The sequence below is a fragment of the Prunus dulcis genome, chromosome 7, assembly GCF_902201215.1.
Source record: "Prunus dulcis chromosome 7, ALMONDv2, whole genome shotgun sequence".
Taxonomy (NCBI): Eukaryota; Viridiplantae; Streptophyta; class Magnoliopsida; order Rosales; family Rosaceae; genus Prunus; species Prunus dulcis.
Window position 1 is genome coordinate 745090 of NC_047656.1, and position 21379 is coordinate 766468.

Here is a 21379-nt window from a genome sequence, read left to right on the forward strand (position 1 = left end):
TATTGAATGTTTATTGATAGTTTGCTGCATGTATATGGAATATCATTGCCCCAATATTGGATGTTTATTGGGGCCACAAGTATCACTCAAGTAAGAATGAAGGGGGGAAACAGACCTTTTTCTTTCTTTTAGTAGGAAGAACAACTGTTAGGTTTAATATCGTATTCAATACGACTTCCTTATGGTTGGTGTACTTGGGGACTGAAGTATATTGCATCATTATTGCATGACCTTATTGTGTGTATATTGCATCATTATTGCATGTCTATTGTGTGTATATTGCATGTCTATTCTGTATATATTGCATGTCTATTGTGTGTATATTGCATGTCTATTGTGTGTTATTGCATGTCTACTGTGTGTATATTGCATGTCTATTGTCTGTATATGGCAGGCCAATTTTTTGTATATTGTTTGTCTGTTGTGTGTGTATTGCTTGTCGAAACGCAAGTGAATTGTTGTTCATTTTGTGTATATTGTCTTTGTTTCTACTTTGATGGTACTGAGCTGCCGAAAACCTTTCGCATGTTTAGACACCTATTATGATGCAACACATTGCGATTAATGGTGGCTTGCATCAACAATGACATATCGCATTGCAATGATGTAATACACTTAAAAATCCATGTTCAAATCCCAATTCACATATGCAGTCTTCAAATTCCAATTCAATGCAGTTTGGTTAACAAACATGTAAATGTCATGAAGGAGTTAGCGGTAGAATTCGAAAAGGACCCGTACATCTCTATTGTGTATTTACATTAGTTTGAGAATGGACATTCCCAAAACCTTCTCATGTACCATTTGTCATCTTCAACCAATATCATGGGAAGTAAGCATCTCCCCTTGTTATCTCCGCAGCCAATTTCAACCGAAAAAAAGGCATGTTGTGCGAGGTGCAAGTAGCTAAGGGAAGCTGAGCGTTGAAAAGCTCAATGTACTTTAACACAAACATGCCACAATCGCCTCTGAAGCAAAACAAGAACTCGATCAATTCAACTAATGACATTCTAACGTAATTGACAATTGAAAGTAATAAAATTAAATAAAAAGTTGTGCTTACTCATTAGACTGTTGTGGAACATCCACACGCTCTATTGGCCACGGACACCACCAATCTCGGCTGCAATTGTTTGCATAAACACCTTCTTCATAAAAGTCGATGGTGTTGAGAAGATTTGGAAGCGTAATTGATTGCGGGGCGAGTTCTTCCTTGACGATGTCATCTGGAATTAGTGAAACCTTTGAATCGTACACTTTGATTTCACACAATACCAGATCAATCATTACAGCCACCCAATGCTTGTACTTCGTCAACATAAATGGGGTATACACCTTATCGACGTTCTGCCAATCCATCCCACACGGAGGAACCTTCCCATTTACAACGTTTAGTAAACTTTTTCTGATTTTCCACCCAACCTGCTGTTTTTTCCTTTTATTCTCCGAAAAGCAAGTACTTATGTGATTCTGTGAAATACAAAACAATCAATGGTTAAACACCTCCGATAAAGGTGTGTATGGATAATGTGTAATTATTAACGGCACTTGGTCAAGGCCGATGACATACCATAAAAAAAACATCGGTCGTTGTCCAGTCAGCTATTTCAACTTCCTCCAACTGTTGTTGTCGCTTCCGCATGAGATACAACCCCAAATCAAGGTGCTGCAACATGTTTTTCTTGTCAATCTCATAATCTATGGACATTAAAACAAATGCATAATCAATTTCACTTACATCTCCTTTCAGCCAACCATCAGCTTTCACGAGGGAAGCCAAGAATTCAATCTCAGCTTCCACGTTTCCAAATTGCATCACCAAACTATGAATATAAAACAGTTTTAGAAAATGGCCAATATTAAAAATTATATACAGTCATGCTTCTATCTTATAATTGCAAGGGACTTACTTTGGGTCCTGGCGCCATTCCCAACAAAGTTTCAGCAAATTCACCAGATCATCATGAGGAATCGCCTTCATTGGGTCTAACGTCTTCAGTCCGGTTGTCTGTGCCGCAGTTTTTGGAACCAATTCACTGGCTTCAATGATCTTCCACTTCGGAATGATCCTCTTCCTTTTCCTTAATTGGACCCCTTGCGCGGAAGCTTTACCGTTATGATTCAACCAGACGTTCAACTTAGATAGCACAGCTGTGTGTTGATCCAAATCAATGTCCCGGATACTAACCTCAAGCTGTGTCCCCTCCGTGCTCTCGCCAATGTCACCCCCAAGCAACATGACTTCATTATCTTCTTTCTCACATTGGTTTTTTTGCACTTCCTTTTCCTCACTTCTTTGTCTTTTCACTTCCTTGCCCTCCTTTTTTTTCCTTTGCAGTTTCCCAACCTTACTGCTCGTTCTTTTCACTTCCTCTCCCTCACTGCTCTGTCTTTGGCCTTTTTTTCCTTTCCTACTTTTTACTTGAACTTGCTCTCCTTCACTTGTTTTCCTTTGCCCTTCCTCTACCTCACTTGGTTTTCCTTGCACTTCACCCCCCTCAATCCCCTCCTCTTCCTTTTCCTCTCCCTCAGTTGTATTACTTGGCCCTTCAGCCCCTTCAATCCCCTCCTCTCCCTTTTCCTCTCCCTCATTTCTATTACTTGGCCCAACTCCCCCTTCAATCCCTTCATCTTCCTTTTCCTCTCCCTCATTTCTGTTACTTGGCCCTTCATCCTGTTGAAGTAGGTCATCCATTTCCCCATATCCCTTAAATAGATGTGAGACGACACAGCGATTCGTCCTCTGTTTCAGTAAAGCTAGGTCCCTCCTTACTTCTTGCTCAAACTGAGGACCTAAACATTGGTCCAACAGTTTTTCCATCCGTATGACCTTCAAGTGAAGGACGTCTTTTTCCCGCTTTACTTGAAACAACTCGGACCTCAACAAGCTTACCACCTTGTTCAACTCATCAAGATCACCACATGAAGAAGGAATTGACTCTGCCGAGACAACAGCAGGGCGATCCTGTGGCCAACTCCAATATGGCTGTCTCATTTCCTCTTCAGTCGGACATAGCACCCGCAATTGAACTGACTGTTTCAGAATACAGACAAGAGTCATATTAAATCATTCTACTTTATAATTTCATTCAATCTTATCAATAGTTCCAAGGGCTGCAAACCAAACCTCTTTGCTCTGGAAAAAATAATTGTTCAACTTTCTCATCTCTGGAACAGGCGTAGTAGTTCTCCATCGCAAAATACGCGGGACAGCGGTCGGATCAACAACCTTGCAGTAATTCTGGTCCGCCATTCTAGGAATTAATTCATATACCCAAATCTACACAATTCAAAGGACAAAAGTCATTATTTATGTTTTAAAGATATCCTATGCATAACTGACATGAACATTATTACCATGTACATGGAAAGCATACGTGAAACCTTTAAAACTCCAGCCACTCCTTTGCGCTTCACCATGCTTATCCTTCTTGCCCTTCTCATTTCTCCGGCTTGTTCCCGTTACCTTACTTTTCCCCTTCCCTCTTCCCTCTTCATTTTCAAAGCTTTTCACATACTTTGTTGGTGCAGAAAATAGACCGTCTTAGGTTTTGTCAAAGGACACCGAACCCCACGGATACCTGTTGAAAGCATCCAAGTCCTCTACAAGGGTCAGGTAATTTAGATTGATGTTCAAATGTTTGTCCCTTCCCAAAACCACTAACTCAGCAAAGTAAACAAGAGCTAGCTTGTAGATGTCATCTTCCTCTGTGCACCTCAGAAATGCTTCTTCTAAAGCATTGCATGTAATTCCTTCGTCTATAAAATATCTTTTCTGAAGTCTGATTTCATCACTCTCTCCACTGGAAACTTCAGGCACTTCCCTAAAACGAAGCCCTGTGATCAAACAGAAATCCTGACGAGTGAACTGAGCAACGTCACACCCTAATAAGAAACTCAGTCCATCCAAGTCTTTCACACCCTGCCCAGCTACTCTACGCAACACAGCCCCATGTGGGGAATTGTTAGAAAATTATAATATTTATATTTGATTTTTTTAATAATTGAATGGAAATTAAATTGTGGGACTCGTGACTTTAAGTACATGACTATTATGAATTGGTATGTATCAATTGGGAATAGTCATGTTCTTAACCGGGGAAAAATAAAATATTATTTATTTTGTTTGTGAATAAAATAGTAATACTTTATGTGACAAGTTGCATTATTTCATAGAAATTGAAACATTGCACTTCTTGGCTCAAGTTACATTGTTTCATATGTGAAAATTTTCATTGTTTCGTAGAAATTGAAACATTGCACTTCTTGGCTTAAGTTGCATTGTTTCATATGTGAAAAGTTGCATTGTTTCATAGAAATTGAAATATTGCACTTCTTGGCTTAAGTTGCATTGTTTCATAATAATTGAAACATTGCACCTCTTGGCTTATGGTTGCAACATAAAAAGACACATTTGTTGATATTTTTCAATCACATCTTTTCTAAATAGAGGCCTTGTTGCTTATAAATAGAGAAGGTCCTACAACATTTGATTCATCCAATGGTCATCCAACAATAGTAGTTTTTAGAGCATTCATAGCATTATATTTTTCAGAAATATAGTGAGTTACTAAGAGAGAGAATTCATACACAAGTTTGAGTTCGCTTTTCTTGGGATTGTAGTGCTACTACAACAAGAAGTCAACCATTGTATCCTGATAGACGTTTGCCAAGCAAGTCCTAAAAGCACCTATGAGGAGGCAATTTCGTCTTAAGGAGATAGAACCAAGTTCTAGACTCGATCATTTGCAAAGTATTCTTAATTTTCCTTGTCGTTATTTTCTTGTATTTATTTCGAATTTGTAGTGAAGTTTTATTTTCCAAATTTTGTAAATAGCAATTATCTTTATATTTTACCAACAACTTATTTTGACATGTGGGCACCTAATTGATGGGGTCCTCTCTTTAAAATAAAAATAAAAATAAAAATAATTTAAAAATAAAAATAAAAATAATTTAAAAATAAAAATAAAAGTCTAGCCGCACGGCTATACTTACCTGGACACGTATAATCGCAAGGCAAGTCACTTTAAATATATATATATATATATATATATAAATAGTATACCTAGGCAGCTATACTCATTTTTTTTATAAAAATTTTAAAAATATAGTATTACCGTGCGACTGTACTTAGTCTGACAACCACTGGGGTCCTCTCCTTTTTTTTATAAATAGTACAGCCGCGCGGCTACCCTTTTTTTTATTTTTTTATTTTTATTTTGTACAAATAGTATCTTCGGGCGGCTATACTCTGTTTTTATGAATAATTTTTTTCAAATTTTTTTTAAAAAAATAGTATAGTCGATCCGCTATAATCTTTAATTATAAAATGGGATCCTTTTTTTCTTTTAAATTTTTTCCCCAATTTTCGTTTTTCAAGAAGAGTAGTTTAGAGCATTATCCATTACTATTAGGCCATTAACCGAGTCTCTATTGTCCCCTTTTCATTTTTTACTTTTTCAAAGTTATTAACCTTATAATGAATTTACCACTTTCATGTTTAGTACACGTATTTTATACAAAATTTTTAATAATACAAACAAAATTCAGGTATTATACACATAATTTTCGCATATTATTGAATAAAAATAATATATATTTAAATATTTAAATATTATATAGTGACCGAACTTTTCAGTTGTAACTTGCCAAAATTGTTAATGATTACTAAACAATTTATTATGCAACTAAGTTTTACTAGTTTGTAGAGTTGAAATAGCAAATTAATCTATATATATAAAGCAAAAGGCAGAGAATGATGAAACATTCAAAATACCAGAAAATGCCATTGGTTAATACAAATATTAAGAATTGAAATTATTAATTAAATGAGGATAATATGGTAAATTTACACTTTTTCATATGAAAAAAATAAAAATAAAAATAAAAATAAGATAATTGATCATATTTTTATGGAACACAACTACCCCATTATCTTTTTTAATTATAAAATAAATTAAAATTTTAAATAAAAATAAAAAAAAAGCTTCTCGCAAACGCAGATTCGCGTTCGGAGTGGCTAGTATCTATAAAGTATAAACTAATGCAACTAGGAGGTCCTTTTTTCTTTATTTTTTATATATTAAATAGTCTAACTCATGGCGATACTTATTTTGACACATGGGCGCCTAACTGATGGGGTCCCCTCTTTAAAAAAATGAAAATAAATAATTAGTCTAGCTGTGTGGCTATCCCGGTTTTTGTAAATATTTTTTTTATAAGTAGTATAGCCAATCGGCTATACTTACCTGGACACGTGGGCACCGAATCTTAAGGTAGGTCCTTTTTTTAAAATATAAATCGTATAACCGCACATCTTTACGTACCTGGACACGTGGGCGCGTAATTGCATTTTTAATATAAACAGTATACCCGGGTGGCTATACTCTGTTATTTTTTATTTTAAAATTATTATAGCCGTGCGGCTGTACATATTTTGACAACCACTGGGGTCCTCTCCTTTTTTATGAATAGTATAGCTGCTCGGCTATACTCGTTTTTTAATTTTTTTGCACAAATAGTATACACAATCGGCTATACTCAGTGATACTCTTTATACATATACTGGGATCATTTTTTTCTTTTAAATTTTTTTCCCCGAATTTTGTTTATTGATAAGAGTAGTTTTAGAGCATTACCCATTACTATTAGGCCATTACCCGAGTCTCTATTGTCCCCTTTTCATTTTTACTTTTCCAGAGTTATTGTCCGTATAAAGAATTTATCACTTTCATGTTTAATACACGTATTTTTTACAAAATTTTCAATAATACACACAAAATTTACATATTATACACATAATTTTCACATATTATTGAATAAAAATATTATATATTTAAATATTTAAATATATTATACTAAAATATTATATAGTGACTGAACTTTTTAGTTGTAACTTGCCAAAATTGTTAATGATTACTAAACAATTTATTATGCAACTAAGTTTTACTAGTTTGTGGAGTTGAAATAGCAAATTAATATCTATAAAGTATAAAATAATGCAACTAGGAGGTCCTTTTTTCTTAATTTTTCTTTATTAAATACTCTAGCCACACGACGATACTTATTTGGACACGTGGGCACCTAGTCTAGCCGTGCATCTGTACTTTTTTTAACAACCACCGGGGTCCTCTCTTTTTTTTATAAATATTATATCCGCTTGGCTATACACATTTTCTTAATTTTTTTTGTACAAATAGTATAGCCAGCGATACTCTGTTTTTCTCTTTGATTTTGTTGATCACAACCATATGTCTTAATGGTTTCTGATTTTACTAATTTTTTGCAAGGATTTGAATAAAGACTTAAAAAATAAATGGTTCGGATCATTGAAATAAAATATGCATCAGACCATACAAGCAGTGGCAGACCTGTACAAGCGCAAGGAGGTGCGCCTGCACCTCCGGTGGCCGGAAAACTCCATTATAGGTGGTGGAGTTGCAACTCTGCTTCAGACCAACGACGCACACCACATGTTCGATGAAATGTGCAAACCAGTCTACGCTGCGCTGCTGCTTGTTGGTATGTGCTGCACACTTGTTTTTTTTTTAACGAAGCCTGGCCAAAACGATGTTGTTTTGGACCAGGCTTTTTAAAAGGCGCTGCTTGTTTTTTGTTTGTTTTTGTTTTTAAACCTGGCCAAAACGACGTCGTTTTGGTTCAGGGTTTTTAAATTAAAAAATAAAGAAAAAATGGAAATTGGTGCTGTAATTCGTGGGCTTTTTGTGGGCTTTTCAAAGGGCTTCTAGAATTCCTTACTTAATTGGGTTTTAATTGGGAGTTCTCTTTATTCAATTGGGTTTTGGGAATTCCTTAAGTAAGTAGGATTGGGATTTCTCCATATAAAAGACCAATTGAACATCACCCAATTTCATCAAAGTGTGTGCGCATCACAATAATCCTGCATTTTTTTTTCCTTCTTGAGTACGCCAATCCAAAGTAAGTCGAATGCATTTTTTTTTCTTGAACAAACGCCAATTTTGTTTATTCTTTTTTTAATAATTTTTTTTCTTGTTTTGCGCTCTCTGTATTAGTAAGATTAGTTGCAAACTCGAGGAGGAAGAGGCTGTGTGACACGTTATTTGAGGTATAATTAATTTTTATTTGTTGATTTAATTGATAATTTGATATTGATTTATTTATTTAATTGATAAATTATAGTCAATTAGTCATAGTAAGAGATATAAAACCCTTATTTTGTTTTAATTGTACAGTTATGGAACGGTACTTTCAGAGAAAGAGTTTAAACCCTCCTTCAAATAATCCGTCTAGTTTCAACCCTCCTTCAAATAATCCGGCTAGTTCCAACCCTCCTTCAAATAATCCGGCTAGTTCCAACCCTCCTTCAAATAATCCGGCTAGTTCAAATCATCCTTCAAAAAATCCACCTACTTCACATCCTCCCTTGAATAATTCGAGTAGTCCAAAACGATCGAAGGTCACAGAGTTGGATGAAATATTGGCTAATCTTCCTGCAGACCCTGGACTTAGACCTCCAATGACTTATTATAATCCCAATTTTCGAGAACAAATCTGAAGAGCCTATCTGCAAAGGGGTCCTTGTCAGCCTAAAAGCCAAAATTACATGCCTCAAACACTTATGAGGGAGAGTAATCGACGTTTTCTTGTGAAATGGTTTGATTCATTTGTTTGGTTGGAGTATAGTAAAGAAAAAGATGCTGCATTTTGTCTTCATTGTTATCTTTTTAAATTCGACTTTGATAAACAAGGAAAGGCTGGAAGCAATGTCTTCACTGAGAAAGGGTTTAAAAATTGGAGGAAGGGACCCGAGAATTTTAGGTACCATGTTGGACAAGTTGGAAGTCTTCACAATAAAGCTACACAACATTGTACAGATTTAATGAATCAGAAGCAACATGTTGAAACCATTGTGATCAAGCAGACAGACCAAGCTCGTATTAATTATCGCATTCTATTAACTGCCGCACTTGATTGCACTAGATATTTATTGCGACAAGGTCTTCCTTTTCGTGGCCATGATGAAAGCGAAACATCTAGCAATAAGGGTAATTATGTGGAGCTTTTGCAATTTCTTGCCAATCATGATGAGAAAGTTCGTGCCATTGTGTTTGAAAACGCTCCAAAGAATCTCAAGTATATTGCTCCTACAATTCAAAAAGATCTTATCAATTCTTGTGCCGCTGAAACCATTGATCTAATTATTAGTGATATGGACGATGCATTCTTTTCTATATTAGTAGATGAATCACGTGATGTTTCAATAAGAGAGCAAATGGCAGTGGTGTTGCGTTATGTGAACAAAAAAGGGCAAGTAATTGAAAGGTTTGTGGGTGTCCAATATGTCTCTGATACAACTAGTAGCAAATTGAAAGAGGCAATTGAGCAGTTGATTTCTTCAACAAATTTGAGCATGTCCAGGCTACGAGGACAGGGGTATGATGGCGCTAGTAATATGAGAGGTGAGCTCAATGGTCTTAAAACACAGATTTTGAGAGAATATCCTCAAGCATATTATGTCCATTGTTTTGCACATCAACTACAACTAGCTCTTGTAGCCGTGGCAAAGGGAAATGAAAACATTGCTACTTTCTTCACAATGGCTAGTAGTGTCGTTAATATTATTGGAGCATCGTGTAAGCGTCGTGATGCACTTAGAGAGCAACAACAAAAAGATATTATGGAAACTCTTGAAATTGATGATCTTGAAACGGGGCGAGGGTTAAATCAAGAGACTACTCTCAAACGTCCTTGTGATACACGTTGGAACTCACATTATGATACTTTACTTAGTATTAATATTATGTTTCATCCCGTGGTGAAGGTGCTTGAATGGATTGTTGATGATGTCAACCAAGATAATTTAGGTGAAGCAAATAGGTTGTTGAAAGAAATACAAACTTTTGACTTTGTGTTTCACTTATATTTGATGAGATTTATATTGGGAATCACAAATGATTTATCAAAGGCATTACAAAAGAAAGATCAAGATATTGTGAATGCGATGATGTTGGTCCAAAGATGTAAGCAAAAGCTACAATCCGTGAGGGATGATGACTTTGATGATTTGCTCAGGGAAGTATCAATATTTTGTGGTAAAAATGATATTGACGTTCCTAACATGGATGATTTATTTGTACCACAAGGGAGATCAAGACGTAAAGCTCAGAAAATCACAAACCGCCAGTATTATCGTGTGGATTTATTTCTTACTATCATTGATAAGCAACTAGTGGAATTGAATAATCGCTTTACTGAGGTAAATACTGAATTGCTTCTTTGTATGGCATGTTTGAGTCCGGCTTATAATTTTGCAGCTTTTGACAAATAGAAAATACTTCGTTTTGCTAAATTTTACCCTCAAGAATTTAATGACCGAGACCTCATGAAGCTTGAAGATCAACTTGGGCTTTATATTGTTGATATGCAGAGCATCACAGAGTTTTCATCATTGTATTAGTAATGAAAATATAATGCGACGTTTTCATGATATGAAACCTCGTCGGCAACAATTGTAGGTTAATTAATAATGTTATTATTTTAATTAATTATGAATAACATTAGTATTTTTTAAATTATAAGGATGTTTAGTTGTCTTTTTGTTTTTTTTTTTTTTTTTTTTTTTTTTTTTTTTTTTTTTTTGGGTTGAGCTCTTAGCTTTTAAAAATTGCACCTCCGTTGAAAAATTCTTGGATCTGCCAGTGCATACAAGGTGTCCGTCAAATCTCTTAACAGAATTGGACAATTTCTTTATAATCGACCAAAATTAATCATCCATGAGGGCCCAACGTAGAAACAAAACAATACAAAATGAAAAAAAAAATTATATAGCAAAAATTAATACACATATTTTACCTACACAAAAGTGTGCGACAGATCATTAGCAGGTAATTGAACACTAGCTCTATGTAGTGATGGTGAAGAAATTGTTGGTTGTTGGACGTTAATCTTTTCCAAATGAAAAATAAGCAAGAATAGAGAGCATCATCTTTGGCCATCACTTGCTGGAATATATGGAAGTCACGCTGGAAGGCGGTTATGGAAAGTTGTAGTCCATCCCCGAGGGCGACTGTGATTGCATCCTCTTCTGCTATCTCTGATTTTTCGAGAGCAAAAGCTCACATGGTGGCAACTAGAGGGCCTTCCGCCCCTCTATAGCAGAGAATTCATACTTGGTGCCCCCCTTTTGCCCCGAAATTTAAAATAAACATTGATGCAGCCTGGTATGCAGATTCTCAACAAGGTGGCATTGGTTTAATTGCTAGAAATCATCTTGGATCTTTTATTGCAGCCAAGGCGTGTCCTTGTTCGGCAAATTATGCATTGGAAGCGGAAGCGTTAGCTGCTGTAGAAGCATGTTTCTTTGCTATTGAGCATCAATTTCGTCAGGTTCAGCTTGAGATTGATTGTAGAGAAGTGATTCATGGAGTGCAAGGAAACATTTCGAGAGGCCAGTGGGAGTTGTATCCTTTCCTTTGTAAGATTAAGGAGCACCTTGACCATCCAAATTTTGTTGATACTAGCTGGGCTTGGTGTCCAAGAACAGCTAATGTGGTAGCAGATGACACTGCGACTCTGGCAAGTGCCAGGATGAACCTTGTCACCTGGGTCAACAAACCACCATCTTCGCTGGTGCATGTTCTCAACAATGATGGTCGCCCTTGCCCCCACTTCTTAGTTGCTTGCTTGCAATCTGCAAGGTTGGACGATGTAGCCTTAGTGTGGGTGGCGTCTTTGTTTATTTGCTTTTTTGCAACTTACTTTGTTTATGTAGTTGGTTGTTTCTGATTGTCCTACCTACTGGTTGGGACTTTCCCTGTGCTTTGTTCTTGTTTCCGGGAGTTTGTCCCCCATTAATGAAATATCATTTTCGACCAAAAAAAAAAAGAGAGCAACATGCATAAATCAATAATTTGTTTAATTTAGGCCTCTAGATTCCTAGCCAACCAATAATTGTGCATCTTTAATTGGTAAACGTGAAGTAATTATGCAATTAAAGAGCATTACTGATGTTACTTGTTTTGAATTTTGGCTTCATATCTTAAAACGTCCCTAAGGATTATGAAATTATCAGATTGCATCCTTAATGTTTTTTGTTTTTGTCATTCGTGGTACTCAAGGTTAGTCTGTGTGATTACAAATGGTTCCTGCCGTTAGGTTCCGTAAAAAACTCTATTAGTTTGCTGACGTGGCATATATATATATATATATACAGAGAGCTTCCATTGAGGGATCCCTCAAATAAGCTTATTTGAGGGACACCCCTTGTAGGGCCCACTCCATATTGTATTTCACTAATCCAAACCGTCTATTTTGTAGATACTCATTCAAAGATCATCTCTACAAAAAATCACTTGAATCCGATATCATTTGATCATTCAATTGAGTTCTTGAAATTTTAGTACTTTCTTGAAGCACCGTGTTCATTGATTTTGTAAGACACAATTGGATATCGAAACAGTTTTCGATTTGTCTAATTTTTTGTAAGGATGATCTATGAATGAAGACCTAAAAAATAGATTGTTTGGATCGTTGAAAAAAAATTTATAGGGTACCCTAAAGGGCGTCCCTCAAATAAAATTATTTGAGGGATCCCTCAATAAAAGGGGACTGATATATATATATATATCACAAAACATCCCTGAGGTTCACGCACCTATCACAAATGGTCTCTGCAAATTTTTTTAATTTTTTAATTTAAAATTCATAAAATTTTAGTTTTATTTTTTAAATTTTATGAATTTTAAATTATTAAAAATATATATTGTATTTTAAATACACGTGACACTATATTATTGAAGATGTGGGCTCCACGTGTATGCCACATCAACAAACTAATGGAGTTTTTAAAAAATAATTTAAAATTCATAAAATTTAAAAATGAAAAAACCAAGGGTTTAGGGTTCATAAATGGTCCTCAAGGTTAAAATCCTTCTATAAATGGTTTTTTCATTTTTAAATTTTATGAATTTTAAATTATTTTTTAAAAACTTCATTAATTTGTTGATGTGGCATATATGTGAAGCCCACATCTTCAATAATATAGTGTCACGTGTATTTAAAATACAATATATATTTTTAAATAATTTAAAAAAGAAAACCAAAATTTTATGAATTTTAATTGAAAAAATAAAAAAAATTCGTATGTACCATTTGTGACAGATGCGTGAACCTCAGGGATGTTTTGTGATATATATATATATATATATATATGTTCCACGTCAGCAAACTAACGGAGTTTTTGACAGAACCTAACGGCAGGGACCATTTGTGATCACACATTAGTACCACGAATGACACAATAAAAAAACATTAAGGATGCAATCTGATAGTTTCATAAACCTTATGGACGTTTTGTGATATTAAGCCTTTGAGAACTCCTAAACTTCTTGGTTGGATAAAGGCAGCGAAATCGTCATTCTATAATATATGGTTTAACTCTCACCATATATGGTTGCTGGACTCCCATCGTCGACAGTACAGGAAAGTGGAACTGGAATTGGGAACTTATTCGCATGATCAACGGGGATATGGCACTTGATGTCACCTTGGAGGGCATTGTCCTTTGACATTCGAAAGCTTGCTCAAGAACTGGAGATGGTGAACTTTTCGTTTACATCTCATAGAGGGAATAAAGCAGCACATGAGCTTGCTGGCTTTGTTACTCGTTATGGAGGGTCCCATGTGTGGTATGTGATTTGGCCACATTAGATGTTTATGTACTAGCTTGATTACGTCTTCGAATAAAATCTCCCGATTTTTTTTTATTTATAAAAAACTCACCATAAATAAACGCATAATAAACTCTCACCTTCCACGACTTTGATCTAGAAGTTCACTCATTGCACCAAGGCACTCCTTGCAAGTTTCTTCGGAGATGTCCCGAATGCATTGAGTCACACCTTAATTAAATTTGTGATTGATCCGCTGTTGTAGTTTTCCATGAGCATACAAGGGACTACCAGAAGCTAGAGAACATGATTGGTTGGTCCCAGGACGGTGTAGAAACCTTCCTCTTATGCAAGGACATGGTGGATGGAGTAGGGATAAGGGATGTCAATAAAGGTAAAACTTGTTTCGAGTCTTTTGCTTATCATGCATTTTTCCATAACACAATGTACATGTCATTCAAAAGATGAAGAACATAAAAACATGCAGCTAGAGAAACAAAATAAGGAAGAGACAGAGCTTCTGAATCCCAAAGTATTAAGTTTTAGTAACCTTCCCCTTCACCCTCGTCATCAGCACCTTCTGCTCCAACTTCCTCATAGTCTTTTTCAAGAGCAGCAAGATCCTCACGGGCTTCTGAGAATTCACCTTCCTCCATTCCTTCACCTACATACCAATGCACAAACGCCCGCTTGGAATACATAAGGTCGAATTTATGGTCAATTCGGGAGAACACCTCAGCGACGGCAGTGTTGTTGCTTATCATGCAAACTGCTCGTTGCACCTTGGCAAGATCACCACCTGGCACCACTGAAGGGGGCTCGTAGTTAATACCGCATTTGAAACCAGTTGGGCACCTGAAAGAATCAACATGGAGAACTCATTCATCAAATAAACGTTTATCATGCAAGCTTAATTTTTAGAAGAGCCTGTGTCAGAACTGCAAGAACTGAAATTATAAAACCAATAACAAAGCAAGTCCCAATTCATCAATTTTGGTGCAAGTATTATTTAGGCTTATATTTTAAAGAAACTAGATGTACGGAAACTCTACTCACCAGTCTACAAATTGAACTGTTCGCTTTGTTTTAATGGTAGCTACAGAAGCATTTACATCCTTTGGTACAACGTCACCACGGTACATCAAGCAGCATGCCATGTACTTCCCATGCCTTGGATCACACTTGGCCATCATACTTGAGGGCTCAAATACAGCACTTGTGATCTCAGGAACTGATAGTTGCTCATGGTAAGCCTTTGCAGCAGAGATTACAGGGGCATAAGATGAGAGCATAAAGTGGATACGAGGATATGGGACAAGGTTAGTTTGAAACTCCGTAATGTCCACATTAATGGCACCATCAAACCTCAAAGAAGTGGTCAAAGAAGAGATTATTTGGGATATTAATCTATTCAAGTTGGTGTATGTTGGTCTTTCAATGTCTAAAGATCTCCTACAGATATCATAAATGGCTTCATTGTCCAGAAGCACAGCCACGTCTGTATGTTCAAGGAGAGAATGCGTGGAGAGCACGCTATTGTAAGGTTCTACGACAGCAGTGGAGACCTGGACATTTTGAGATTAGTTGTTGGAGAAAGCCACACATGCATAGTTCAACAGTATTAAGAAGTAATCTTTCCTAAGTTTCTGCCCATCACTTATGTTGTCTCTCCAGATGAGAATAAAGGTGAAGTATAAACTCTCTAGTTTCAGATTTTGTATGCATAGTGTAATATTAAGAACTGAAAACCCATTAAGTGGAACCAGATGAAAAAGTGAGAAGATGTGAAAAATAACCGAATGAAAAGCTTATAAGAATTGTCATTCTCAAAGTAGTCATCTTTCCTAAGTTTCTACCAACCATTTATATTGTCGCAACAGATGAGAATAAACCTGCAGTATAATAAACATTGAAACTGATATTGCATACAAAATTTAAGACCTATCTTTTTCTAAAGATTTATTCCCATGCTAGCAGAACTAATTCATTAAAATAAAACATTGAAACTGATATTGCTTACAAAATTTATAAGAAAAAGACAAGTTGTGTTGTGTTCATAAATACTAGTTTTAGCAGTAAAAGTTCCATGATTCCATCCAAATAATAACCTGTAAGTTTTTCAAGTATGTACCTGAGGAGAAGGAAAAATGGTGAAACCAAGTTTTGACTTCTTCCCATAATCGACAGACAATCGTTCCAGAAGTAGTGACCCCAAACCAGAACCAGTGCCACCACCAACAGCGTTAAAGACCAAAAACCCTTGCAAACCAGTGCAATTATCAGCTAATTTTCTCACCCTGTCAAGGCATAGGTCCACAATTTCCCTCCCCACTGTAGCATTCAACAGAGAAAACCAGTTATAACTAAAATAATAGAAGGAAATGCCAGTTTGACAGTGCAATAGAAATTCATATACCTGTATAGTGTCCTCTGGCAAAATTGTTAGCAGCATCTTCTTTGCCAGAAATAAGTTGTTCAGGATGAAACAGTTGTCTGTAAGTCCCAGTTCTGACTTCATCAATAACCGTGGGTTCCAAATCAACAAATATAGCTCTAGGCACATGATTGCCAGAACCGGTTTCGCTGAAGAAGGTGTTAAAAGCATCATGTGCCGCACCAACAGAGGTGTCACTGCATTCACATATAAATCTTCTTAAGACCAGAAACAATCCATTCAATAAATCTCATGGTGAGTTTTTTCTCAATCACGAAAATAAATTTTAACATAAAATCCATAAATATTAAAGTACACCTGCAAATAAGGAATTGAAAGATGACTTTATAATAATTACTCAAAAACTAGATCACAAATCAAAGAAAAAAAGATAAAACAAAACAAAATTAAATGCATTGTTCGAGAGATCAGAACAATATTACTACTGAAGACTGCACCAAATACCAGTTATGAATATATCACACACGAAACCACTAAAGAAAGATATCTTGAGTGAACAAGCTCATACAAATCAGCAGAAGAATGGAAAATAACATGCATACCCAGACCACTTACAAACCACCTTGGGTCACAGGCAAACTCATAAACAGGCATTCACCAATCAATGGTTAGAAAATTGGGTAGGAAGGTATCGATATAAATAGATGATTCCAGATTGTGTTTTAATTTTTTATCTTTGGATCTTACCTTATGATAGATTAGCAACAGATGAGAGCCTGATCAATTATGCAAGGAAAAAGGAAATTGTGAAACTGACACTTATATTGAAAGAGTAGATTTAGTGGCAAAAGTCTCAACAAGACAACACATTACTAGTTCAATCTTAATAGATTCCAACTGTTTTCCCAAATATATATATATATATATATATATATATATATATATTTCATGATTCCATTCAAGATTAACAAAACGCGGAGATTAACAAAGTGAGTCTTATCCTCAATTAACTCCAAAGTTCATTCAAGATTCCTCTAAATTGGAATTACAATAACAATAATGATCCAGAAGTAAAATGAATGGGCATAAGTTTCTTGATCACACTATAAGATTCTTCACATTTCCATTTTCATGAATACCTTTCGATTCAAGCCATGTTTGTTTCCTTTGTTTTCTTTTCCACGAAAAAAAAAAAGGGGAAACAAACAACTAAATAAATGAAACAACGGTGAATTCGGGTTAATCAAATTGTGATCTACTAGATTGTTGCAATTAATTGGCCAAATATAAGCCAATTCCCAATTGTACAAACAATATCTCAAACACTAGGAGAATTTTAATCCAAAAACCCAAAAATATTACAATTAGAAAAGATAAAAGAATCATTTTCAGAAGAATATATTGAAGTTCTATAAACAGCACCCCAATTGAAAGCGACAATTACAAAAACTGAAATAAAAATAAAAGTAAAAAATGAAAACAAAAAAAAAAAAAACCAAATCAATGATTAATATATATATATATATATATATATATATATATATATATACCTCGGCATCATGCCATCAGGTTGAATTCCATGTTCAAGGCAGTAGAGCTCCCAGCAGGCATTCCCAACTTGGATCCCTGCTTGTCCTATGTGTACGCTTATTATCTCCCTCATTTCTCTATCGGATCAATTACAATTACAAATGCCAATGACTGATAAAGCAAGAAACAATCAACAAATACAATTTCAACGGATCGACGTTTCTGCTCTTCAATGGCAATTGCCAAGGAAACGATCTCAAATCTCAATCAATGACGACGGACCAGAACAGAGAGTTCGCTCAGAAACAAAACAAAATTAACGAAATAAATTATTAGTAGTTGTTACCAAATGGCTAAATTGTAGCAATGGTCCTCAAATAAGACTTAACTTTATTTTTCGTGCCTTGTGTCGTAAAATTATTATGGCCATCCTTCAATTTCTCGTGTTGCATTATTAGTCTTTTCGTCAACAAAGTTAAATTTTCTTAAAATTAAAGGGAAATTGGGAAATCCTATATAAAATATTTATTAGATAAATAAACTCATTAAAAAAATCAGCCCAACATGTGGGGAAGGAGGGTTTAATGATTGGGGAAGTTGATTTTAACATCAAGTTGACTTTTTGAGAGGATAAGGAGCTCTTGAGTCACTCAAAGTTGAGCTACGCCTCATTGGTTGGAGGCAAAGAAAACCATGCTGATGCATTTTACTATGTTCAGATGAAATCCACCATGATTTGGAGGGGAAGTGGTTGACATACCAGAGGAGACTTGGATTTTATCACCAAAAGGTGCTGGAGGCTTTGAGCCATCTGGGATGGTTTAGGTTGCTAGGTCGGTGAGGTAGATGGATGGGCAGCTTTGTGGGGAAGAGGATGGTGCGCGGTTGGGTTTAGATAGAAGGAGGTGGTGGCTGGATAAAAGTCTTAGTTATCCCTAAAATATCTATCATGTGCTTGACATGTGATCAATTTTGAAGAAAAAACAAACAGAATTGACGGAAATGACTAATGGTGCAACGCGAGATCTAATTGAAGGGCAACCATAATAATTTTGCAACATGAGGAACAAAAAGTAAAGTTGGGTCATAATCAAGGGACCATTGCTACAATTTAGCCTTATCAAATATATATCTATTAACTATTGGTTTTCTTTTTCTTTTTTTGATGGGTAAATATGAAAATATAAAATTAGTAGTTCTAGTCTAGAGCCATCCATTCAATTAATTATTTAACAAAAATGAATATATATAGTTTGGATCCTTCACACCCAAAGCCAACTGTTGCTGTGCTATGTTCGGATCCTCTTGTCGCCCCGCACTTTGCATATTCTCATGTTATTTTAACAGCAACAAACAATATTAGATATGAGCTTAGTTAAGTTGGCTAGAGCAGATGTGCTCTCTATTCTGCACTAGAATTCGAATTCTCCTTCCATAATTTAAATGAATTTAAAGTAGATTATCACTTGTATAACAAAAGGAAAAAGAAACAAATAGCAAAACCAGATCCTTTTTGTCATTTCCTCCATATCTTTTTTGGGACGAAAATGTCCTCCATATCTATTTGGTAGAAGAAAAAGTAGCAGATGTGATGGCCGGACTGCTAACTAAAGTGGAGTTAAGGAACTACATTAGTCATTTTGCGAATTCGAGGACTAAAATGTAATAAAATTGGAGAATGAATTGTTTATTTGATAATTGATTCAATGTATAGATACATATGTACATATGGCTACAACAAAGTGCTATTCTAGGAAATAAGTTACTGCTATGCTAGAATTAAGGTTGACCCATATATGATGGGATTACAATAATTATGGTATATACAATCTCCTAAATTGTGGGGATTTTATTCTCAACAAAATGTAAATCGAACTTTCTTGGGCCTCAACAAGTGGCAATTAAAAAACCAACAAAATAATTGGCGAATTGGATGAATATAGAGTTTTTCTATTTAAATCCCACACTTTTCTTTGTTCACCCAAATACTTAAATCATTAAGCTCTTAAGTTTTATTATTGTGTAAAAAGACAAAAAAGGTCATCCAACTTAATACTTAACCCTAGTACATTTATACATACACCCCACCATTCTTCATATTAAGCTTTGGAAAAACACAAATTTCTCTAAGATTACTCTTCTCTTTCAATCCGAAAAATCTACTGCACTCTCATCTTCTCATCACAAAACCTCTTAGTTCATTCTCAATGTTGCTACACATTTGACAATAGTGTTTTTATCTCTTTAAGTAATGTGAGGTTGAGGTGAACTTAGAGTAATGAGGGGCAAGATAGCAGGGTGTGGGGTGTGTGAGGTTGATGAGTTTTTAATTTTTTTTTTCTTCTACTGGGTATGTATTTAGGGGATAGTTTAGAAAAATAGTGAGGTGAACTTAGAATGTGGGGTGAACAAAAGAAGTGCATGGTTTAAATAGAAAGAGATTTTCTATTTAAACCCCACACTTCTCTTAGTTCACCCCAACTTTTAATTTAAATTTTCACAATTTCTAAAAAAACCTTACTATCTTCTCAAACTACTTTTAAATACACACCAAACTGAAAAAATAAGAACTAAAAGAGATTTTCTATTTAAACCTTACAATTTTCTTTGTTCCCAGCCAAAAAAAAAAAAAACACAAACAAATGAAACCCCAAATCTGAAATTTAATACTTTATAGAGAAAGAGAACAGCTTTACCTCTCTCCAAGAACTGTAACTGGAATTCTAACACTTGGGTATTGTTGAGAGAGAGAGAGAGAGAGAGAGAGAGAGAGAGAGAGAGAGAGTGAGTGAGTGAGTGAGTTTGTAAACAGGAATTTGGAATGAGGTTTCTAAAACTTAATATGAAGAGTGGTGGGGTGTGGAGTGCTGCTATGTCCACCCACCTGTCCTATTTTCCCACCCACCTTATTTTCAAAATTTTAAAGATAAATTTACTTCTTTGTAAAATGACTTATGAGGACAACTCTCTCAATCTCTCTCACACACACCCACACCATATTTTATTTTTCTTTTTATTTTTGTTCAAAATTCACACCCATCTTCATACCCAACCCACCAAACAAAATGAAATCAACATCTTTCTCTCCCTGCATTCTTCAAAAATTAGGAACTATAAGAAAATCTAAACTTGCAAACTCATAACCCCAATTTTATTTTCAGTCACACATAATCCAATTGTTTTTCTTTCTTCACTAACTCTAAAGCTCAAGTAGTCCCATAATTACATCAACTTTGAGCTTTTGGGCAACTCTAAAACTAACAGAAACTCATGGCCATTTCCTTTTCTTCCTTTGTCTCTTTCTTTCCTTTAAATTTCAAACTCAAATAACACCTCTATTGCAATCTCTGAAATTAAAATAAAATAAAGCAAATTTATTTTTATTTTCTGGAACAAACAGAGCAATCAATGTGAGTTTTTTTTGTTTTTTTTTTGTGGGTGATAAGAAGGTGAGTGTTTTTTTTTTCGTTGGCAATAGAAGGAGAGTTTTTCTTTGGTTGAAGAAGGAGAGTTAAATGTTTGTAAGGTCATGGTGTTGTTGACTGTTGGGTTTTCGCCAGAGGAGAAGGTTGGGGTGGGGATAAGCTAATTGAAGAAATTTTTTTTTTGTTTTTTATATAATTTTTTTTTATTTTATTGTAATAGCAAATATGGAAATACAATTAAATGGTATTTTAGAAATAATGGTGGGTGGAAAGATAGGTTTGTGTTTATTTAAGTTTATAGGGTAGGTGAGAAGATAAAGTGGGTGGGAAAATAAGACAATGGGTGGAAATAGCAGCACTCTGGGGTGTGTGGTGTG

General features: G+C 35.2%; 3 protein-coding genes across 4 annotated transcripts; 1 reads left to right on the forward strand and 2 right to left on the reverse strand.

Annotated features, from left to right (window-relative positions):
- Nucleotides 1-823: 823 nt before the first annotated feature.
- On the reverse strand, nucleotides 824-3253 carry LOC117633975. The gene is made up of 7 exons (XM_034367859.1): nucleotides 3230-3253; nucleotides 2662-3034; nucleotides 1911-2106; nucleotides 1739-1823; nucleotides 1571-1666; nucleotides 1064-1470; nucleotides 824-968 (listed from the first exon to the last, which is right to left on the reverse strand). Exons 1-7 carry the CDS (start codon nucleotides 3251-3253, stop codon nucleotides 824-826), a joined length of 1326 nt encoding a protein of 441 aa, XP_034223750.1.
- A 5349-nt stretch (nucleotides 3254-8602) lies between these two features.
- LOC117633976 (zinc finger MYM-type protein 1-like) lies at nucleotides 8603-11769 on the forward strand. Its single transcript, XM_034367860.1, has 2 exons — nucleotides 8603-10240; nucleotides 11371-11769. The coding sequence occupies exons 1-2, from the start codon at nucleotides 8603-8605 to the stop codon at nucleotides 11767-11769; spliced, it is 2037 nt and encodes a 678-aa protein (XP_034223751.1).
- Nucleotides 11770-14035: 2266 nt separating this feature from the next.
- Nucleotides 14036-18035, reverse strand: LOC117633955 (tubulin alpha-3 chain). 2 transcript variants are annotated; one of them, XM_034367830.1, is made up of 6 exons: nucleotides 17598-18035; nucleotides 16069-16283; nucleotides 15784-15983; nucleotides 14709-15217; nucleotides 14385-14507; nucleotides 14036-14302 (listed from the first exon to the last, which is right to left on the reverse strand). In XM_034367830.1, exons 1-6 carry the CDS (start codon nucleotides 17708-17710, stop codon nucleotides 14188-14190), a joined length of 1275 nt encoding a protein of 424 aa, XP_034223721.1. In that variant the 5' UTR covers nucleotides 17711-18035; the 3' UTR covers nucleotides 14036-14187. The 2 variants fall into 2 exon arrangements, with proteins under 2 accessions (XP_034223721.1, XP_034223720.1); XM_034367829.1 differs by having other exon boundaries at nucleotides 14036-14507; nucleotides 17598-18023.
- Nucleotides 18036-21379: the final 3344 nt, after the last annotated feature.